The following is a 23,175-nucleotide window of genomic DNA, read 5'->3' as shown; positions in this document are numbered from 1 at the left end:
GAGTGGTCGGAAGACTAGAAAAGTGCTGTACAAGTACAGTCCATTTACCATTACTGTTTCCGTGCATCGAACTCAACCCCACTGGTCCCACTCAGTAAACTGTCTAACTTAGTCCTCTGATCAGCATCCCTGTGACATGGATCAACCCTCTTAGTACTTTTTATGTTCCATTTTCTGGGTTTAATTTATGATTGAAAAAAAAAGGTTCAATTATGCATGTCATAATGGGCGATTTAGTATTTAATGTTAAGTTTCGGTCTCATGCAGTGTTCTCATCTGCTGTTTATGGACCCAACTGTTTCATACCTTTTGGTTCCACGATGAGCAAACAGACACGTCCCTCATATTTACCGACCTTTTCTTCAGACAGAGAGTTTTTTGTTGCTAAACACGCATCGCCACAAATTAATTGATCCAAAATGATTAAAGCCTCTCTCCATCTCAAGCCCACAGTTAATGTCCCGTTCTGTGAAGCTGAGCAGATATCAGACTCTCTGATTGGCTCAGGAGCGCGCCAGCTGCGCGCAAAGCAAAGGATGCTGGAGAGCTCAGGCGGTGCATGGACGGATTGCAGGCATGGGGGTGCGGGGGGGTGGGGAGGGGGGGGGGGGGGGTTGAGACATCGTGAGAAACACACGTCGTTGTTTCACGACACTGCTTCTTTAAACTTTAACGCCTTATTCCAGTGCGTGGGCGCGTGTGAGGTGGCATGTTTTGGCTGCGCGTTGTAACATCCCTCTCGCCGCCGCCGACGCATCCTCCCGGGAGTGATGGGTTCCAAGTTGACCAGACAGAGAAGTCTCGATCTGGAAACCAAAGTGTCCAAGAGGAGACGCCAGAGGAATGACAACCCGGCGGAGAGCGAGAGAAGTGGCGCCAGAGACTTCTTGTTTACCTCCTTGGTGCTCAAGTCCGACAAGCTCCCGGGGATGCTGCGCAAAAGCCACCACAGCCCGTACGTCGGGCGGGTGGCGTGGATCCGGGAGATCCAGAGGCTTCTCCGGGAGCAGAGGATGGAGCAGGCGGCCGAAGTGCTCAAACTGCTGAGGAAGGTAAAGGGCCGACGTTGTTTTGATGTCTTGATCCGTCAGACTGTGACTTGGGAGCTAGAGACGTGGTTTAAGTGCGTTTGTGACTAAAAAGAGTTTAGAAGCATTTTACTTATTTATTATCTTATATTTATCATCGGCTTTTATATTTACTGACACACGCGTGATGTGATTATGTCGTGTATGTAATGTAACGTTCATGCAGTTGTTTTTTCACCATATTTCAAATAAATCTGACATTTATTCTCTGCACAAATATACTGAAAAATGAATAAAGCTCAGTTGTCACGCATTGGAAAAAATCCCACTTTTCATGAAGCAGGTGTGTCTGCAGGTGTCAGCGTGTTAAAACAAGGTTTAGTCATTTAATCATTCTCTTCTCAACTTCCCTGGCATAAACACTTAATATTCCAGAGGAAAAAACGAGGTCCTCATAATGAGACTCTGTTTTAAATCAACCACCTGTTTAATCTGAAAAGAAATGGATGGAAGGCAGAGTTCAGCCTCTGAATATTCAATCAACCCCCCCACAACATGAACACTGGGGATATTGTGTTAGCCCGGCACCAAAAACCAATTCAAAAAGACCTGCTTACTTTTATTCCTTATGTAACAAACTTTGTGTTCCCAAGTGAATGATTGCCGCATTATTTTTCTAACAAATGGTACTAGCCAGAGGCCGCTTAGTAACACGGTCGTTTCAGGTTAAAAGGAATATATTGAGTCAATAAAATGCCGAAGCGAAATATGCTGTCTTTTTCAGCCATTAAGTAAAGGAGGTTTTGAAATGTACAAATAAGCGTGGTTAAAAATACGTTTTAAATATTTAACGTGCATAAGCAGCTCAAACACAGTTAATTCTTTCTAATGTGGTCTTGTTAAAAGGCTTTATTACGTCCCCAGTTGCCCAGTAATGTTCAAACACGCCTTGTGGTCAGCGTGATGATGCATGTTTATTTCATGCCTTCCACGTTTTTTTCCATGCACACTTTCCCTTGTCCTAATCCTCACTTTCTGAAGCTTTATCCAAAGAGGAGAATTATAAAGAAAACGTTTAGCTCAGCTGGAGCTTTCTAACTGTCTTCTGGTGGCCGTATGTTGATCAAAGCAGAGAAGTTTGGAAGTTCAGACAAAAGCAGTTCTCCTGCCATGCACACTCCCTGCCCATCTGCACGATGCTGCGGAATAAATTACATCCGGTCCTCTAGAACCAGAAGCAATGGTGAGGAGGAGGCTACAGGTGTCTGAGAAGTTGGATTTGAAGGTAGATTTGTATCACTTGTAGGCTGGAATCCATTCATGAGCATGTAAAAGGTTCCTCATGAAGGTTCCTGTCTGCGTGAAGCTGGAGGGATAGCAGGCGCGTCTTCCAGTTAGAGCTAAACGATGCCGCCCTTGTTCGTTATAGACGCCCGTCGGCTCGCCGTGTCTTATTCTGAAAAGGATCGTAAAGATCAATACGTCAACGGCAAGCAGGGCAGTTTCCACCATAGCTGCACATTTAAACTGCTCACGAAGCACGAAGGCGCTGTCCATCACTCAGTGAGGCGAAGCCAGATGGGCCGAACGCTGTTTTATGTCGTCGGGGCCGAAGCCAAACGCTTGACTAACAATACTTCAAGACGGGGAGGGTGGGATAAACCAGCAGCTTTTCTTCTCAGAGATGGAGGGATTCCGAGATATTGACCTTGAGATGATGGAAGCTGGAAGATGAATTTTTTTACATTGGGCAAAGAAAGAGGAACCAATAGCGTACGGCTGCATCTCTATGACAGATCTTCCCTTTTGCTCAAGTTAATTAGTTTGGGATCTTGAATTAATAAACAAAGAATCAGCACAAACTCTTGTCAACTGCACTCGACAGCGTGCGCAGCGAGTAACCACTGTGCAGCGATGGAGGAGACACTGAGGTGCTCTCTGTAGTGTGTAAAGTCTGGGGTTAGCTGTCACAACGCAAGTCATTTGTTTATTTTTTTCAACTTAAAATCCATCAACACAAAACCTGTGGTGCCTCTGTGGTTTATTTTTAATCATCCAATAAAAGCTTTGTGGAGTTGAGGTTTGCCTCTCTGTTATCAAAGGTAAACGTTCATGAAAACCAATTAATTGGTCAAAGCTACCCGACCCACATTAATCAAGTTGTTTGATATATTTGGGAAACACATATATTCACTTTCTTAATAGAAGTTGGATGAAAGGCTTACCATGGCTTAGCATAAAGGCTGCAATCGGTCCACATGGGGGCCATGTGTTGGTTTGAGTCTGTAGCTTTGTGCAAGCTGTACATATGGTTCATCTTCTCATCTGACCTTAAGCATGAAAGTGATTATATTTCTCGAAGGAGTGGTGAGTTCAGTAAGCCACTCCTGCAGGAGGAGGTCCTGTTCCTTTCTCGCTAACACAGAGATTCCAGTGCTTCCAGCTTCCGTCCTTTGCTCTGCACACATTATAATACACGACTTTACATAACCCGGTCCCCTTCTGTGTGTCTTAACCAGCGGTGAAAAACGCCGTGCATCGTTACCCATGTCAGTTGTACCCGTTCCCCAGATGTAAACTGCCACGCTTACACACACCGCCACCCGTGATCAACCTGAGATCGGTTCCCAATCCAAACATGTTGTACGCAGACATAACAAATGGCTCCTGCAGAGCGCACTCAGCATGTGCTATAACTAAGATCATGCGAAAAAGGTCTAGTTTCGGTCACTCTGATGTGACCCAACTACAACTTATGATGAATATGTGGTGGACATGAATGTGCACATCAGAGACTCACTTTGTAAATAGCTAATTACATTTCAATAAAGTGCAGATTTATTTAGTTTAAATAGAAATTTGGATAGAACATGACTTTGGATAAAAGTACAATGTGTACTTTTTTTAAAGGACATATTGCTAATGGGACCGTGGTAATGTGAGCAAAATTCCTCATCAAGTAGAGTGCACCCAGTTCTCATAGATTATACAAGAAGGAAGTGTTCCTCATATGTCTCGTCGTATTTGACTAAGCTGACATTTTGACCTTGTCCTACTTGCCATATATATTTATATTTGCCAAAAGCCCTATTTGCTGCTGGTGGGGCATCTGCGTCTGTGAATCACTTATCAGTTCTTATTATTCACAGAACAGCCAGGCAGTTCTAACTGATTGTATAAAATCTCACGACGTTTCATCCGAACCTGTAAAGAACATCTAATGCTGAAAAAATAAGAAAACACAACTGGATACCTGACAGCTGCCACAGGTTACTTCCACTGAAAGAGAAAACTGTGGCACCGGAATATGTTACACTGTGCAACATATTTAAGTGGATTGTGATGAACCCGCACGTGTGGGATGATGTTCTGCCGTTTGGAGCTCATCGCTTTATTTTCTGTGACGTCTGATTACACATGCAGCTTCCACAAGGACGCTTGTGGTGCGACCGGAGGGCACAAATAGTCGAAAGGTGTAATAGCAATCAGTCAAATGAATCTACAGGATCCGATCTATGTGTGGATTTTTGTTTAAATGGGCTTCGTTTCAGCCGCTCACATCCGATGCTGCTGCTGCTGCTGCTGCACCACGTATCACACACATCATCATCGCAATTTAATCTTCAAAATCCTCCCTGCCTCCATTTATGGACCAGCGTGGTCTGTGCTGAATGAGGTTTATTGGAGGGAGGACGGTCCAGCGTCAGGGAATCCCACAGCGCTCCGCTGTAATGAATCAACGCAGAGGCCCGGAGGAGGAGAAAATGCTGATGGGAGCTTTCCTCTTTGTCTAAGTGCTGCGGGGCTGTCAGAGCTTATAGCAAGTTTTTACACGGCTTCCACCTCCAGCCTGCCAAGGCTTTTCACTTCATACGGATCTGACAAGTGCTCAGCTTCAGTTTCACAAGAACACGATGGATTTAAACATGTTTGTTCACGAGGAGCAGCAGACACGACGACGTTTATGAGTGGAGGGAAAACAAATATTTTAACGGCTTTATTCCTGAAAAAGAAGACACTTCCTTTAATTGCCTTTTATTATCTGTTGTTTGTTTCATGTCTTCCCTTCTTTTGAGTTTGTTGTTTGTATTCTTTTTGTTGCGTCGGTATCTTTCCCCCGAGGCTTAAAGCTCCTCAGCACTCAAAGTGTCACTTAAAGATGCAAAATATTTACAGTCTCTGCAGAGAGAAACCTCCTGAAAAGGATAAAAGTACCTGAATCACCTGGGCCGGTGTCCTGGTTCCGCCCTTCACATCACTGAATCTTTATCCCACGAATGCTGACGATTGAAGGTAGAAAGTGGAAGTGCTTTTAAGTGGAATCGCAACGATGGTTCAGTGACGTGTTTGGTGGAAATAATAGAAAGTCCCTTGAGCCAAAAATTACAAGTGAAGGTGATGAGATAAGAGGAGCCAGAAGTGAGTGTTGTTCTCTTCACTGCAGCGCAGGAGCTGTAACATCTGAAGAACGACCACACTGCTTTTATCTTATCTTACTGAAACTTTACCCCCCCACGTCCCTCACACACACACACACACACACACACACACACACACACACACACACACACACACACTTTCCTCTAATCAGCAGCATTGGCGGTAAACAGAAGACGCTGAAAGCAGAAACTTATCACAGTATGATAAAAGGGCAAGATGAAAGGGGATGATGAAAGAAACTCATAAATGTTCTCTATTTTTCTTAAACTATCCATGGAACGTCAACTCAATATTTAATTAAACGCGGCTCCGACTTGGATGATTTAACAGTTAACATCTTCCTCTCTCTACTTTTCTCTCAGGATTTGGGGCTCCAGGGAACGTCGCTCAATGAAATCTTGTACAAGAACGCTGCTTTTCTAAACCTGGTGGACCCCATTTCTCACGAGCTGCTGCTCAGTCTCGCCCGGGACCTGCAGTGTCCAAAAAGGGTGAGAATCCAACGGTTACTTCCATCTCAAAGTGTCTTAACAGGCATCATGTTTTCAGCCGTGTTCACCCACAGTTCACTTTGCATTTGAACGGGAGGGCCGAAGGGACGCCGCGGGTCAGGATCTGGCTCCGCGCCGTCGGTCCGTCCTGCCGCTTGTGTGCTCTTTGGACACTTTGGCAAACGGTAGCAGATGTGCTCCGAGACAGAAGCTCGCCCACCCGAAAGCGCGGGCTGGCGGCCGCGGCCAATAGTGGGTCAGCGCGGCCTTGGCTCGACTAATGAGAGCACTGAGGGTCCTGACGGGGGGGAAAGAGGGTCAGCGGGGTCAAACTGAGTCTACTGAGTGCTGTGAAGCCAGCCACTCGTCTTTATTGCTGCAGCCTGCAGGTGTCATATTTGTCTTAAAAAAAATGAACTTTAGTCTTATATGTAAATCAATTTGACAAGCGCTTTGATTATGCTTATGTGTGCCCCAGTGATCTGGATTCATCGAGCCAGCTCATCCGCTCGTAGCGCGGCAAACAAATCCAAGATATTAAAATTCTAATTCAGTCCGACTGTGAAGGAGAACACGGACCCAGCAGCCAGTACACTCGTCTCAGGTCGGCAGTTGTCTCCCTTAGGAAAAGAACGGGGGTAACATCCTGCAGGAATAAAATCACTGCTATCTTACAGTCTACTATTTTACATATCGAGTCAGTTGATAATCAACCGGTTTGCTTTAGCGAGCGGGGGGGGGTGAGGGGGGCCGGGGCGAGGGGGGGAGGCCGGGGGGACTGCTGGGAAAGTGAGGAGCCGGCAGCGTCCGTCTGACAGGCTGCGACCCGCGGCGGCGTACTGTGTCAGACGTGACGAGGATGTAGAGAGGATTTAAGGCCTGGCAGCTGCCCCTAAGCCCACCTCTGTCCCCCACGCTGATATTTATTTAGACGATAAACTCGAGTCAGGACTTAGAGACTATGGAGTCTATATGGATGTTTGAAAGCTAATGGTCGTCCGCTCCCAGATTTATTCTGGATGCACTCAGCTTTGCAGCGCCGTGATTATCGAAGATCGCTTGAGAATTTAGTGATTTTGTTTGTCATCCAACTGGTTGAAAAAGTTTGAGGCCTGTTTTTGTTGGTTGTTGAGAAGGAAGCGGCAGCGGAAATGGTTAATCGCCTCCAGCTAAATGAGTCTATTTTTTCCCTCACGCCACATTGCCTTTTTACTTGTTGTTGTGTTGTACGACTAATTAGATTTACACTGGTCAGCGCAACCCATTCAGTTTAAAGTCTCTGATGTAGGTGGGAGAAGGGAATGAAGAAGAGACGTGGAGAAAGAGCGAAAAGGGAAATAAATTAATGTGTTTTCAAGGTAGAAACCTTTTGAAGCAGCTGCCCTCGAAGAACAAGAAAGACATTTTTTTTCTTTAAATCCGTACCGCTGTACTTTGCAGGAAGAAAAAGAGGAAGATCAAACCTCCAGTATTTATGAATGACTTTCACCCTGATTATCCAAAGGCACCTTTTTTACCTTACGTTACCTTTAGTCGTGTGACTAAATGTGCATCAGCTGTGCGTCATTCGCCCTTTGTGTGTTTGTCGTACAGGAGACCGACTCATTCAAGTCCACCAACAAGATCTGCCGCCAGCTGATCTTCCACCTGACCCCTCACTCCAAGTGGACGAGACAGGGCGTCCCCAGGAGGAAGTCTCAGGCCTGGTGAGTAGGTCCTCTTTGCCTTTTGCTGCCCTGACGCATCACTCGGAACAAGACGCATCTTCCCCCCACGAGCATCAGCGCAACTTATTTATTGCCACACACCATCTCGGAAGTTTGGGACACGTCCTCTTACAGTTATTTATGAGACGCACTTACCCAACGCTTTGTTTGAAAGAAGAACTGTTGCTAATTTATCATTTAAACATTTTTATTCTCATTTGTGTGTTCATTTATGTTTTAGGTGGACTATTCCTCTTTATTTACAGTACATTTGAGGCACTGCCAGACATGCAGGAGACGTCATCCTAGTTTTTATCACCTATTATCAATTTTATATCTGTTTATAATGGAGAGTCTGACCATCTTGCTTAATTTGATTTACTGTTTAACAATCCCTATGGTTTAAATGATGACTGAATGAATGTAAAATGTAATTTTATGTTATTTGTAAACTGATTGGGAGAACCAGAGAAAAAGTAGATGCCATTATATCACTGGAGCAACGTTAGTTTGAGGTCAGACGATGACACAGATTCCTCCTCTGCCACATCCTTATTTTGATCATCACGAGGTGAGATGACAATTAAAAGCAACAACAAAATAAATGTGATTGGTTTAAATGTGGATTAAATTGTGCATTTCATTTTTTCTATTAAAAATCTAGAGACAAAACTAAGACGAGGTGCTTGACTGAGCCGTCTGGGCCATTGTCCATTATCCTAACTGCCAGACTGACTAAACTGCAGGGGTCAGAGGTCACCGATCGCTCATACTGGAGCGACAGAAAGACGGTCGAACTGACTGTGACTGTAGAACTTCTGCGCTGTTCAATTCAAAATAAGTAACAGATGAATTTGTGGAAAAAGTAAAAACAACTAATGAAGATCACGAGGTTCCTTCTCCCCGAGCAATTAACCCACATCGAACGGGGCTTTTTTTGACAGCTCGACTTAACTTCCCGCCCCGATCTCACGGTTGCGGTATTTCGAAATAACACTCAACAGAACAACAAGGCCGACTCACCCAGGCGCGCTCATTAGCGAGCTCCGTCTCTCTCCCAGCATGCACTGCAGGAATCCAGTCGCAGCACTTACTCTTTCTTTCCTCAGTGAATGTGAGGCCAACTAAAGCTAACAGAAATGAATATCTTGCGATCATGTTCAGCATTCGGACATAGTTGACATGGTTTCACAGCTTTCTCTGATAGTGAGCTTTTCTCTCTCACTCCTCCCCCTCACCTTTTGGCTCCCCCATTCCTCCCATCTTAAAAATACCTTTCTCGCATAGATTTTCTTCCTCTCCTCTCTTCCCTTCTGGGATTTTCTTCCCTTCTTCTTCTTCGCGAGAGTCCATTTTGCTCCACTGTTGCCCTGCAGAGCGGTCGGAGGCTCTGGGGAAACGCTCTGTCGTATGTAGAGGAAAAAAAGGGGGGGCGGTGGAGTCAATGCGAGGTTACTGATTAGAAGTCACGCATTTCCCTCTTTCTTTCCGACTCGCTTCAAATCGATCGTGAATTTGATCTCTTCCTACTTAGGAATGCAAAAGCTCTCATACAGCCGTTATTGCATTGTTACGTTCTTATTTTCATCAAGTGGCATCGAAAAGTCTATTCGATCGATGTAGAAATGGAAAATGTAGATTTAATGGTGTTCATGGAATATATGTTTGGTTGCAAATATTAAAGAGATAAAGAGGTAAATTCTGTATCAACCTTTATTAGTGCGGCACGAGTTGCTCTTATAACAATGTAACTGTAAAGTTGTGTCACACTTTATTTACTATGAAGGCAATATCCTTTTTTTCTCACAAGCAACGCACCAGGTTTCTGAGAAGCACAGAATTGACGAGTCCTCTGTGGAGATTTTAACGTTATTGTACCACTTATACGTTAAGTGCTATTGCATTTCAGATGAATAAAGCTCCTACTTTTTTATGATGTTGAAAATTGCCACTGCCGCATATTTTGAAGAGATGAGAGTGACTGCGGATGATATTTCCTTGGTTGTCTTTACTCCAAGGCATGATAATGACGCGAGAACGCTCCTTATGACCGTTATTACAGACATTCAGTACAAAGTACGAAATTACTGTGATTCAAGATGACTCAATTCTTGTGTGTAGTTTTCCGAGTACTGAGGGAAATCTAAGTGCATCTGGAATTGTTTTGTTTAATTTGAGTGAGTGTAAAAATATGCTGTGAAGCTAAATAGCTGACAGGATTTATTTAAGTGCTGGCTAACTGACGGTGAGAGTAATCAGCATATAAACCCAACTTAGCTCTATCAGTTGCAGCAAACATTGCAAGATGTGTTTCTTTTGCAATTTCAAAAGCGTAGCACAAAAAACAACATCTGGTAAGAGTTGATGTCATTTTTTATGTTGCACTATTCAAACATGGTGAAATACAACGGCAACATTCACAAGCAACATGAACCTCATGTGTTGACATTCCAACATACTGTTATAATTGCTTCATTATGCAAACAATGAGAAACACAGTTGTTTTCTGCAGAGTTGCAGCGTTATGAATCTGGTACCTGGCCCCTTTTCATGACAGCAGGCGTATTCTTGCTCAATCTTGCTCAAAATGCTATGCTATAAAACCATATTGCAGCTGCGGCCCAAACCTGCAAATTCTCACTCGATAAGGTGCTTCACTTGCCGAAATATTTCTTCAAAAGGTGCCTCACGTTGTCCTCTCTTTTCTGATTTGCACCCAACAAGCATTAGCCCACGAATAAGTCGTCATCTGAGCTACATTTAGTTGAGTAGTGAAACTTTTTGGGACATTATGACAACTACATTCCAACGCTATTTCTAGTCTGGATCCTTGGACGGCTTTTCTCCGTCTGATCACCATGAGAATTGCTTGCTGGGATTCTCCCTCCAGTTTCTCCCTGCTGCTGCTAATTTGCTCTAATCTTTGAAGAAATCCCTTCTACCTCTCTTCCTCGCGGTTATTTTGAGCCCTTCTCCATAACACGATCCTTCCAGAACCAAAGCAATATTAATGCACCCGCCCACCACCTTTGGATTCAAGCTGGCTCTGCAGCCCGATCCTTTCAAATCTATCCCACAATTCGTTTTTTTTTATGTATTCGACATCCACAACAAGCTGGTATATTCAACCCATAAAAATAGATTTTTGTTTCCATGCATGTTTGTGGCTTGTTCCAGAGGGGTGGAAAAAAAAACACCCTGAATTTCATACATGAAGAATAACATGAGAGAAGCAATAAGTCGTCTCCTCGAATCTGTCCGTCAGCGAGCTGCTCTGCTTTGTCTTCTTTCTTGACGCAGTTACTGTACATGTGGCATCCGCGCACCGAGCCGCGTGTCTCTGCCTTTGAAGTGAATGACCTATTTGTGGAGCTGAGTCAGACCCCCCGGGGTGAGCACCGAGGGGGGCCCAACAGGCTCTGACTCAAACAGGCCTGACCCGTCGTCTCCAAGGTCGTCTCCTAAGGCGAGGGTGAAGGTCTGACAACACGGCAAAAAATATTCTTTTAGCAGTACGCAATCACAGACATTTGTTTGTGTTTTTTTAAAGGTTTGGTTTCGCTCCTTTTATTTCCATTCAGGTACAAAGTATTCCACTTGACTACCAGCTGCACTCTGCTCAATTTGCTTTGTAGTTGACCTCCACTTTTAATAGCGACTTAAAAATCCAGCCAGCGTATTCGTCTATGAATAATTGAGGGCTTCCCGCGGTACAGACGGAGTTTCCTGGAGGATGAGGGGGAGGAGGAAGAGCTGCTCAGCCTCAGTCGCTCCGGTCTTTAGCTCGGCCGCCGGGCCGTAATGAAATAATTACAAAGATTAGATGTGTTGATCGGCAAACACAGGTCAAAGGTGTCATTAATATAAACAGCCATTTTAGAACAAGTTCAAGTCAGAGAATTTTAAGAGTTTTTATCCAGGGATCGGACCTCTCTTAACCTCGTATTGATTGAATCTTTAATGCGAACCTGAGATAAGGCTCTTGCTGCTGGAGAATAATGTAAAACAAGGACTTTCTTGGTGTAGGTGATCTGTGGGTCCCATCCGTTCCTTTCAGGTTGGTGCAGATCAGTCCCCCCGTGATCGAGCCCCTCGATCTGTGTTTGTGCAGACACAGGCATACTCCTCCACGCTACACGGTTATGTAATGTAATGCAAAGTGTTTTCTGTGTTCCTGTTGCAGGATTCTTTTCTCCTAAGCATCCAGTTTGTCACATCGGATCAATCATTGGGGGGAATTTATAGCGCGGCCATGGAGTACATTTTGCATTTTACACGCCGCATAGTTGCATTATGGAACATTCTCTACCAGGAGGCTTTATAATCAGTACATACGCACATCGGCCTAAATATGCTGTTATCTTTGGATGGATGTCACGTACAATAAAAAGTAATCCATGTCATTTCCATGTTGCGTAGCAGAGAAGGAACGTCTCTCCTCTCGTTTCTCTCCTTTTGCAATGTACAGAATATTATTTTCCCCTCTGAGTTCTCTGGAATATGAGTTGGGGTTGAGCTGCTCGGCATGTTTCCCACATTCACGACCAGAGAGCCCACGAGAGTCGTGTGATGGAGTAGCTGAAAGCCAAACACCATCTCTGTCCTTCTCTCGCACTCATTCAAATTCCACCATCACACCTGTAGAAAAAAGATGATGAGCATAATGGTGCTCCTTCATACATCTTCAAGGATTTTTGAAAGCAGCCATTTGTAAATTGGGGATTTTGCCTAAGATTTTAATCTGTCAGATTCCAATTATGTCATTATTGTCATCTCTCTTTTCAACATTATTGCTTTGCTTAAGACTTGCAGTCTGGCTTCCCGGCATCAAGGGGACTGATGTGAGACGTCAGAGCGCTGCACAGCCCGGAGCAGCTGCATTGACGATGTACAATAGAGGAAGTCTTTATCAGCCCATCTGCTAAGTGTTGCACTGAAATTTAATCCAAATCCAAATGAGCTCGGGGGCTATTTTTCCCTCACAGAAAATGTGCCATTATCCCCATGAAACCAGAGGACACTGGATGATGTATGCATTCACCACGTTCATGTTTCCCACTGCAGTTTCTGCAGAAGCATCGGTGGCATTTGCATAGACGAGGCTGTTTCTTTGCTCAGAGTGACTGTAAAGTATTTTCATTAAAAGCGAAAACCTTACAGAGGCACTCGCATATCTGGGGTTAAAACTGAGTTGAGCAAACTGGTTCAGCTCCGTATCACATTTCCTGAAGGCACATTAAGAACAGGAGAATGGAAATAAAACGAGCAGTTTTCAACTCACTTTTCAAGTAAGAGTTTTTACATTAAACCCTTTACAGGTTCTCTGCCCGACTACCGTGAATGTATTATATATATATGTATATGTAAATGACTGGAGGCAAAACAGCTTAGATCGATCCAAGGAATAAACAGGTCGTTGATGAAGCAGACATTGACCCCAACAATCTTACGGGTCCCAAAATCCACATCCAGCGTGTCCAGTGCTATTATTTCATTTGCCTGAAATAAGTCACATATTTCTCTGCATGCTAAACGTAAAGTACTTTTTGAATAGATATTAGAGTTTCTCCTCACTACACTATTGGATATATCTCTGATCTGACTTTTTTTCGACTATTACTCGACTATTGAAGAGAATTTCATTAACTTTTGTAAATTGTACCTTTATGCTAAGCTAAGTAAACCTGCTGCTGTTTTTTTTTAATTTAATGCAGAGGTCTTTAACAGGGGGTCCGCGAAATTTTTGGTTGATAAGACAATTTTTTTTCAACAAATTTAAATGTCTTCAGAATCAGAATTGTATTTATTGTCTTCTTTATTATTACACATTAACATAAATCCAAAATATTGTAGCGAACAGTTAAATTAATGGAGAAGACATTATCTTTCAGTCCGCAAAACACACATCCAGCTTCCCACAGCAGCTCTCAAGCTGGGCACCGGTTCACTCACAGCATCTTTCATGCTGATACGACAGCAGAGGCACCAGCCAATCAGATCACGTTCATGCTCACGTAAAAGCGAAAAGCTCAAAAATAAAAGATGGCGGACGAAACTCTGTAGAATAGGGGGTCCCTGCTCCATCTCGCCATCAGTTTGGGGGTCCTTGGCCTGAAAAACGTTGAAGACCCCTGATTTAATGATTTGCATCAACATGCATCTTTATGTAAAGCTAACCTTTCCACCCACTGGTACTAGCTGCATATTTATTGATCTCTATCGCTAAGCTAAGCTAATACCCTATTGGTTCTAGCTTTGTATTTAATATGCATATTTTTGCTAAGCTAACCAACTAGCTTAACATTTAACTTGAATATTTGTGCTAAACTAAGCTAACCAAAGTCACACGGTGGCACTAGCTTCATATTTAAAATGCATCTTTAGGATCATTTTTGCATTTGACCAAATTAGAGCATTTACTAAAATAGCTTTGAGTTTAATTCATTAACATTTATATGGATGTTAATAATGCTCGTAGTTACAATTTATAATCGTTTCTAGTGTGTTTTATTAAATGAAAAAGAAAAGAAAGAAAATGTGTTTATTTTACAGAACCATACTTTTTTACTCTTTCTTACGCACATTTATTATATTATATTATATATATTATATTAAATCCCACAGTAAATGAACATGTAGAATAAATGTGAACATGTCTGAATATATTACTGATATTACTGGTAGATGGATCAAGTCACTGTGAAGTTCTTATGAACTCTATCAAATGCAGTTGGAATGCAAATGTTATTATTGATTCTTCAACAGTGGATCTCAAAACACTGTTTCATTAAAACATTTAAAAAAGAAACATTCTCTCGATTTGTTCTGAACTTTTCTCCATTTAAATGATAAAAAACAGATGTTTTTTTTCCCACCTCTGGGGTTCACATAATTGTAGGACAGCAAGAACCCTTGTTCACTGCATAGAAGTTAACATTCCCGAGGAAAGACGATCCATGAAAAACAAGTTGATATTCTGCAGGAAGCCACATTTAAGCAGCCAATAACTTGACATATGAGAGTCTGCTCCTATTAGATTCCCGCGCCGTCGTATCGTTTGCTCCCCAGATGTCAATGAATAGATTTTCTCAGTTGTTTTCTTTTAAATTAGTCCCGATGCAGGGGACGCTCTCTTTCTCTTTGAAGTTATGTGTGTTCCAGTCCAAGAGGCAGTGAACCTCTGCCTACGAGCGTCACACTGAGCGAGATGAGACGTATGGTTGTTTGTGGTGTTATCGTTTTGCGCCGTGGCTTAAGAAATGCTAGCTTTGCCCCCCCCCCACCACCTCCCTCCGGGGCCGGCGGCCAGCTGAGCAGCCTGTGGGTGGAACTGTGCCCACGGAGCCGATAGGGAGAGGATTTGCGAGGAAGTCTGAAGTCGTCTTTGCTCCGTCTCATTAAAATCACATTTAAGTCCCCCCTCCCCTTTGCACCACCCACTCGGCTACAATGCCACTGCCTTCGCTGCCTGACGGTGTCATGAAAACAGCTCTTCCCCACACAAACACAGAGGAGGGCTCAAGTAGTGAACCCCCCCCCCCTTATAAATACGTCCAAGGGAACAAAGGTCAATACCCATAATCTGTTTCATTAGAGCGAAGTGCAGAAGCAGCACGGGGGTACAGTAAAAAGTGGGCGAGTGGGCCAAGACGCAGCAAATGCAATCACTTTCCTGGCATTTTTATGTGCTACAGTCAATAATGTCTGAGTGCTGAAATGGTGATTCAATTAATGCATTAGTCAGATTGGCATTAAGTCCATCAAAATCTATTTTATAATGAATTATTTGATAAGATTAGATGGATTTCTAATACGTTTAGGGATTTCTTAACTGTTCAAGAGCCAACTAAAGCATGATAGAATATGTAGCTGTTAGAATGCTAACAGCATGGCCGTGAACCTTGTAACTATGATGTTTTAATGACTTTAAAAATGAATCAGTGTTTCACTATGACAGAGGTTATGCATACATAACCATAATGAATAAAAATATTATTAAGGAATTTGCTTTAATGACGTTTATTTTCTCACAACCTTTCAGAGGCAACATGAGGAACAATGTTTAATTATTCAGTTATTGGTCGAAGACGGATGAATTTGTAATGAAAACATTGTTATTTAAAGCCTTAAAATGTTCAGTAAGTGATTCAAAGTAGAAAGCTGAAAGGCTCGACGCTTCAGAAGATCAAATTTAAAATAAAACAGACAGCGATTTATAAAAGAGAGGAAATTGGCCAAGAAAAAGAAGAGAGATCAAGACAGCGAGAGGCACTGAGGAATAGTGAGGATATGAAGGTGGGAGAGAAGAATTACAGCCTACTCCTGGAATCAATATCTTGCGAATCACCGCCTCTGTGTGCCACAGATCTTTTTCTTCCCCTTAAACGAAGGAAGGGTGGCAGATGTAAAGAGCACAGCCGAAGCCTGACGACAGAGAGAGCGATACAAGGATAATCCTCCCCACGGCCGAGGAGGCAGGCGGGACTGAAACAAAGGGAGGATAAACCTTTAAAGAGAAAGGGTTTTTTGCCCGTTTGTCTAATTTGTTCAAAAAAGTCCACCAAACATCCCGTAAATTTGCACTTGTTTGGCAGATGTCTTCCCTCTGAGTCTAAATGGAGATAAAAAAGGAACTAAATGTGTTACTGTTGTGACACGCGTGTAAACTTGTTCTCTCCAGTTCATATTTAACCACACGGATACAAACTAACGACTCGGTGGGGGAAGTCGTATTCCAGTATTTGTCATTTGGACTGAACCAGAAGATCACTCACCTTTAGCCCTCGTTTCTTTCTCTCTGTGTTCGTCCGTCCATCGTCTTCCATTTTGTACTTGTGTCTGTTGCGCAGAGTTATACATTTTTAACTAAAATGAAAAAAAGGAACTTGCTCATCAGCTCAAGCCAATTATTCGTGTGTCACCCACAATACCTCGGAGAACATGCTCGGCTCAAAACCAGGTGACATATCCGTTGCTAATTGGCCCTGACTGCAGAGCAACATTTTCTTTTTTGCATTGCTCACTGTGTTTTTTTAATCATTTATTTACATAATTAGGCTGTCTGACGGTTGTTCCGTACTCAAATACTGAGAGAGGTGACTTACAGTTGCCTTTACGGGGAAAGAAGTGGCACACGAAACAGAAAAAAGCTTGTGCTGTTCAGTAAATGACATTTAGCCCCGGAGAGCGAGTTTGGGAACTCAGAGCGGGACACATTTAAATGCAAATTCTCTTCTTTGCATTATCGAGTGCTACTCTCTCCGCGCTCTACTTGTGGATGCAGTTTTGGGGGGTGGGGCGGGTTTTTGCGTACTTTGCAAATTGTGGCACCCCATTATAGAAACGTTTAAATCAATAGTCCAGTACCATTAATTAAAGACTCTTTGCCTGTACAGAGATTTGTAAAACTAACTACTGGCGCTGAATAATTACCTCCGTGCCTCGGAGATCCAACTAGTGGTCAAATTGAAATGAATGTGTTTGTTTTTTCCCCATCTCCTCCTCCTCCAGTCTGAAGACCACCCTGAAGAAGAAACTGTCCGGCGACGTCGTCAACCTGTCTGGCATCCCGCTCTCTGGCCGAGACGTCCGCCGCGTGGCCCTCTACCTGCAGGGCGCCGCGGGCCCCGTGTCGGCCGTGGACCTGAGCTTCACCGAGCTGCGGGACGAGAGCCTGCGGCTGCTGCTGCCCTGCCTCGGCGCGCTGCCCAAACTGACCATACTGGCCGTCAACGGCAACCGGCTGACGACGGCCGTCCTGAAGGACCTGACGGAGGCGGTGAAAGACCCCAAGAGGTTCCCCAGCCTGGCCTGGGTCGACCTGGGCAACAACGTGGACATCTTCACTGTGCCGCAGCCGCTGCTCGTGGCCCTGCGGCGCCGCTTCGGTCTGCGCAGCAGCCTCCCGACCATTTACGAGTACAGGGAGGCGCAGGCCTTCGGGGGCTACAACCCAAACATGGAGACGTCTGCGGAGGAGCCCAGTCTGTACGAGGAGGAGGAGGGGGAGGAGAAAGAGGAGGAGGAGGAGGACAGTCTGGAGCTTCGGGCCTGGGGCTTCGGAGGAGTTAAAGTGTCAAAAAGTGCGCCATTGCACTTCTGTGAGAGGTGATCGGCCGGAGCTGCTTTGCTTTTAAGCCGGCTGCCCCTCATGTCCCTCAGTATCACCTTCAAATAACCAGTAACTGTGTTGTACGTCCCTCTGGAAACACGGAAACTCCGCAACGGGATGCAGGCCGCTCCGTGGTTTGTATCGACGCCGTGAATCCATCTCTGATTTGAACTTCACTTGTCCGGGAGAAGCTGAAGCCGGCACGTTTGCCGTTTCCCATTATTTGCCCTCTTGAGGTCAAGTGCCTTGCACAAGGGCACCTCGAGGAAAGCGGTTGATGAATGCGTTATGAATTCACATTCCCGGGGCACATTTATCCAGCTGGTCCCTCCGACAGCGTCCCCCTTCTTGCTGTCCCATTTCTGCAGCTGTCAGAATAAGTTAAAGTAACTAAATGTCCTACTTGAGAAATGGTTTATCCGGACTCACGTTTTCCTGCTCAACTGCGTTGAGATTAGGTTCATGTAAAAGATGATTCCAGAGTTGTTTTATTTCTGTTGGGAAGCTATTCAGTGATTACAAGTAAATGACGCATACTGAACACATACTGACCACATAGTGAACATATGCTGAACACATACTAAACACATACTATACACATACTTACCACATACTAAACACATACTGAACACATACTCAACGCATACGAAACGCATACTGACCACATACTGAACACATACTGAACGTATACTGACCACATACTTAACACATACTGAACACATACTGAACGTATACTGAACACATACTGAGCACATACTTAACACATACTAAACACATACTGAACACATACTTAACGCATACTGAACGCATACAGAACACATACAGAACACAAACTGAACGTATACTGAACACATACTGAACACACACTGGACACATACTAAACCCATACTAAACACATACTGAACTCATACTAAACACATACTCAACACATACTAAACGCATACGAAACGCATACTGATCGCTTACTGAACGCATACTGAACGCAAACGAAACGCATACTGAACACATACTGAACGTATACTGAACCCATACTGAACGCATACTGAACGCATGGTGAAGGCATACTGAACACATACTAAACGCATACGAAACGCATACTGAACGCATACTGAACACATACTGAACGCATACTGAACGCATAGTGAAGGCATACTGAACGCATACTGAACCCATACTGAACCCATACTGAACACATACTGAAGGCATACTGAACACATACTGAACACATACTGAACGCATACTGAACACATACTGAACGCATAGTGAAGGCATACTGAACGCATACTGAACGCATACTGAACCCATACTGAACCCATACTGAACACATACTGAAGGCATACTGAACACATACTGAACACATACTGAACGCATAGTGAGGGCATACTGAACGCATACTGAACGCATAGTGAAGGCATACTGAACGCATACTGAACGCATACTGAACCCATACTGAACCCATACTGAACGCATACTGAACACATACTGAACCCATACTGAACGCATACTGAACCCATACTGAACACATACTGAACACATACTGAACGCATAGTGAAGGCATACTGAACGCATACTGAACACATACTGAAGCATACTGAACACATACTGAACGCACACTGAAAGCATACTGACGTTGCAGCTTGTGTTGAGATAAAAACCTCCGGCGGAGACACACATGCAGGCGACACACACACGGCTGGTGGGGGAGCTGCCGATGAACTGATTGCTGCCTCTATTATTGTCAGCACCCTTTAGTCACAGATGCCGAGTAGCGGGTCTATTTTTTTCTTCACAAAATAGGACCAGCCCTGGATTTGTCTGGCCCGCCGTCGGTTTGTCAGTCACAAGAAAGATGCTCACTAATACATTGAAACAATTTCAATCAGCTCCGCTTCTCTCTTTTCTTCTGCGGTGTTGCAGCGTGCGCATAAATCTTTGTTGTGACGTGAGAAAACTGTGTCTTTTTGACTAGTGTTTTTTTGTTTATCGTAGATGTATAGAGCCCATTTTTTAATACTGTTTTAAACTGTTTAACTGTAGCGCAACATCACACAGATGGAGATGCGTGTTTACATGCACATTAATATTCCATCGACTTTGAGATTGTTTTTTTGGGGGAGATTGGATAAACAATCACTGCTTGTGAATAGAACTGCCCACTTCGTCCTGCCTCTCTAATGTGGTCTGTTCTATTTCCGTGCTATTATTCAGAAGAATCTGCCTGTTTAGATGGATATTAATGAGCAGGACGGTTGTGGTGGCCTGTGTGTGCGTGTGTGTTTGTGTGCATAATTAACAGTGTGTGCATGTGTGTTGTGGACTTGCAGAGTAAATCACTACCTTTGATCGTAGAAATTAAATATTTACTCATTTGCATTTTAAGAAAAAATCCGTCCTTGTGTGCACAAGCTTTGTTTTCATGGTACGTTGAAATAAAAACACACAGTCACCCACATCCTAAAATAAACGTTTTATCGCAACTTTTTTTTAATTTGACCAGACAAACCATCGGCCTTCATGGAAATCACTGGCAGGATCAAATCAGCTTTAAAATTATATTTATTTTTTGATTTGGCTTCTTTAATCATGGCTTGCTTTTAAAGTGAAAGTTGTGTTTTCCTGTTGTGGCTTAAAAAATAAACACAGTTCAAATAACATTTGCCTTTAATGGAGTTTTTGTAATTGACGTCCAAAGGAAAAATGCTTTTGCTAATTATCTTGCATTGTCTTGCACAAAATGACTCCTGCAGACATTGAGGTTGCAAACAGCAGGTTTAAGCAGTATACAGTACACAGTATATGTAGTTTACTGTTGCAAATGACATATAAATACAGATAAATACAATTCTAAGTGCATATAGGGACAAAACTGAAACACTTCGCTTTGTTTAATTAATTCAAAAATTGGGGTCTTAAAAACCTGCTTAATTTCACACCTTCGGCCACCTCAGAGCATGTAAGGGGGGAAAACCCAAACATTGGCCTAAGGGCTCCGTGGCGATGAGGGGAACAGGAGTTTTAACTTATTTTATAGCTTTCACGTTACACACAATCATGCAAAACCTTGTTATCATAAATATTTCGGTTAGTTCAGATTCAAATACCCCGGTCAGATGAAAGGTAAATGTGTCATTTTTGAGACAAAAGTACCTTTATTTTCAGGTCATGATGATCTCAATGAAAATCCCTTATTTTAAGGTTTTGATCTAGATTGAACAACACGTAAAGCCCTGGAAGTTAGTAATTGCTTTCACACCGCAGGGACACATTGGAGACAGTCTGATGACTCCGATGCTTTTCAGCAGCTCGTATCCATGTCAGCATTTTAACGGAGTGGATGAGAGCGGTGCCCTGCGCGAACCTGTCGGGCCCAGAATAATATCAACATCCTGCTGAGTTGTTGCCGCTCTGCTAGCGAGGCATTTTCGTGTTCACAAAGGGGCGAGCCGGAGGCCATCCATCTTCGATCCCTCCTCGCCCCTCGCAGCAGTGTCGGGTGACAGAGCGTCCTCGTCTGGTTCGTGGCCAAAACACCCCGATGACATTTTAAGTACCTGTTGTCTCGTGTGCAGCAGGGGGGAGGAACGAAGCACACTGCCTACTGTAATATAATCACGGTGAGTACAGTGTAGAGGCAACGCGGACCAAAGCCTCCAAAAACAACACGAGCGGGATTCAACTTCTCATCGAAATGCACGTTCTCGACCTTTTATTCAGCAGTTGAGAAATCACATGGTCCCTTTACTAGCTTCCCCGGAGCTTTCAGCCGTGAACCACAGATAATCTGCAGCAGATGGAGTTGGCCAATTTGGACGAGGATTCAGAAACTATTACCGGGCAAACGTTGATCTTGTGATGTGATCAAAAGCTCCAGAACAGCAAACGTGTTAAATGTTTTTCCCAACAAGGCTTCAACCAAAAACACATGCACATACACGCACTTGTAAAACGTTTTAGGGGTGTCGGACTTCTCAGACTTCTTCAACCGAACAGATTTGCTCCAATAAAACAACGTCACAGTGTTGTTCACACGTTCCATCCAATGGTTAAGCAACATTACATTACATGTCATTTAGCTGACGCTTTTATCCAAAGTGACTTACAATGAGTGACCAACAGTGATTCAACCACAAACTCAGAGGAGCAAGAACAAAGAAAGTGCAATTTCATCAGATAAGCCCATTTACAATTTGCTATAGATAAGTGGCATTATGAGTACAATTTAAGTGCCACATCTTTGATAAGGATCCTTCGAACGTTCAGGTCTTAGTTATTGTGACACCGGACCACAGAGTGTAGCTACAACCCTCCATGAAAGGAGAAGCACGGAGAATGTAGTTAATAATTCCACGAGCTCGATCATCGCAGATATCAAAAAGATTGCGCTCTTTGCTTGCGAGAGCAGTCGGGCGAGGTCATTACTCTCTGTAACAGGATGTGTGCAGTAGCAGGCCACAGCTTAGTAAACCCTGTGATGAAGGACCCCGGAGGAATGTTTTCATTCATTTGCCCTTCTGTTTCTTCCTTCCTGTGGTTTGACCCGCGGCTCAAACTCGCTCCAAACATCTTCCTTCTAATGACAGGAGATCCAGGAGGTCTAAAAAGGTCACATCTCCAACTCACGTTGTTTACTTGAATAAACGCGCCACAATGTAATAGAGCCTGCGGGTCGGGCCCCTCAAAAGTGTCACATGATAAATCTGAGGGGTTGTGATGTGATGCATTTGAGAGGAAAAGAGAAAAAAACAAAGTTCTGCAACACAAATATGTTTCTTTTTTTTTTAAAGTGTCTGTGAGAAGTTTTATTGTTTGACCTCTTTGCGCTTTGAGCAGCACTCTTAACGAAAGCGCGACAAGATGGCAAACAACTCAAATCTGAGACATGACAAGGGGCCTCAACCCCGGTTTCTTTTCTTTTTTGTAGATGGCCACAAGCCAAAAGTACTGTGAACCAGTTTCATCTCAAACAACCCATTTTATTTATTTATCTCTGGTTTAGTTCGTTAATATTCACAAGGAGTATTCAATTTAAAACATGATCGATATATAATTCATGTTTCAATGTAGATTAAGATAAAATTAGCCGTCTTTGGGCACCTAGGGGGAAGGAAATCCATAAGCTACTCTGCAGTATATGAAGTAATGAAATTAAGTCCACTTTTACATCTGCATCCTTCAAATGATGTACACAATAAACTGTGATGCACTTATGTTTAAGTACATCTTTGACCACATGCATTTTGCTCTCTTTTTTTTTGCTCTCTCAGCATTCTGCTGGTAATGCTTTTACGTTGAAAACCTGTCAGCAAATCGTCCATCACTGATAACGGTTTTAACTCCTATTTCACACATTCTTTAATGTGCTCAGATGTGCCGGCAAGGACAAATTGTTTACCTTCTTC

General features: G+C 43.5%; 1 protein-coding gene across 1 annotated transcript; it reads left to right on the top strand.

The window, feature by feature from the left end:
* Window positions 1–603: 603 nt before the first annotated feature.
* On the top strand, window positions 604–20,428 carry lrrc75bb (leucine rich repeat containing 75Bb). The gene is made up of 4 exons (XM_040198184.2): window positions 604–1,052; window positions 5,831–5,959; window positions 7,553–7,665; window positions 17,176–20,428. Exons 1-4 carry the CDS (start codon window positions 771–773, stop codon window positions 17,774–17,776), a joined length of 1,125 nt encoding a protein of 374 aa, XP_040054118.2. The 5' UTR covers window positions 604–770; the 3' UTR covers window positions 17,777–20,428.
* The last annotated feature ends 2,747 nt before the right edge of the window (window positions 20,429–23,175 follow it).

The sequence above is a fragment of the Gasterosteus aculeatus genome, chromosome 14 (genome assembly GCF_964276395.1).
Source record: "Gasterosteus aculeatus chromosome 14, fGasAcu3.hap1.1, whole genome shotgun sequence".
Lineage (NCBI taxonomy): Eukaryota > Metazoa > Chordata > Actinopteri > Perciformes > Gasterosteidae > Gasterosteus > Gasterosteus aculeatus.
Note: the sequence above shows the minus strand (reverse complement) of the source record. Positions and strands in the feature narration are given on the sequence as shown.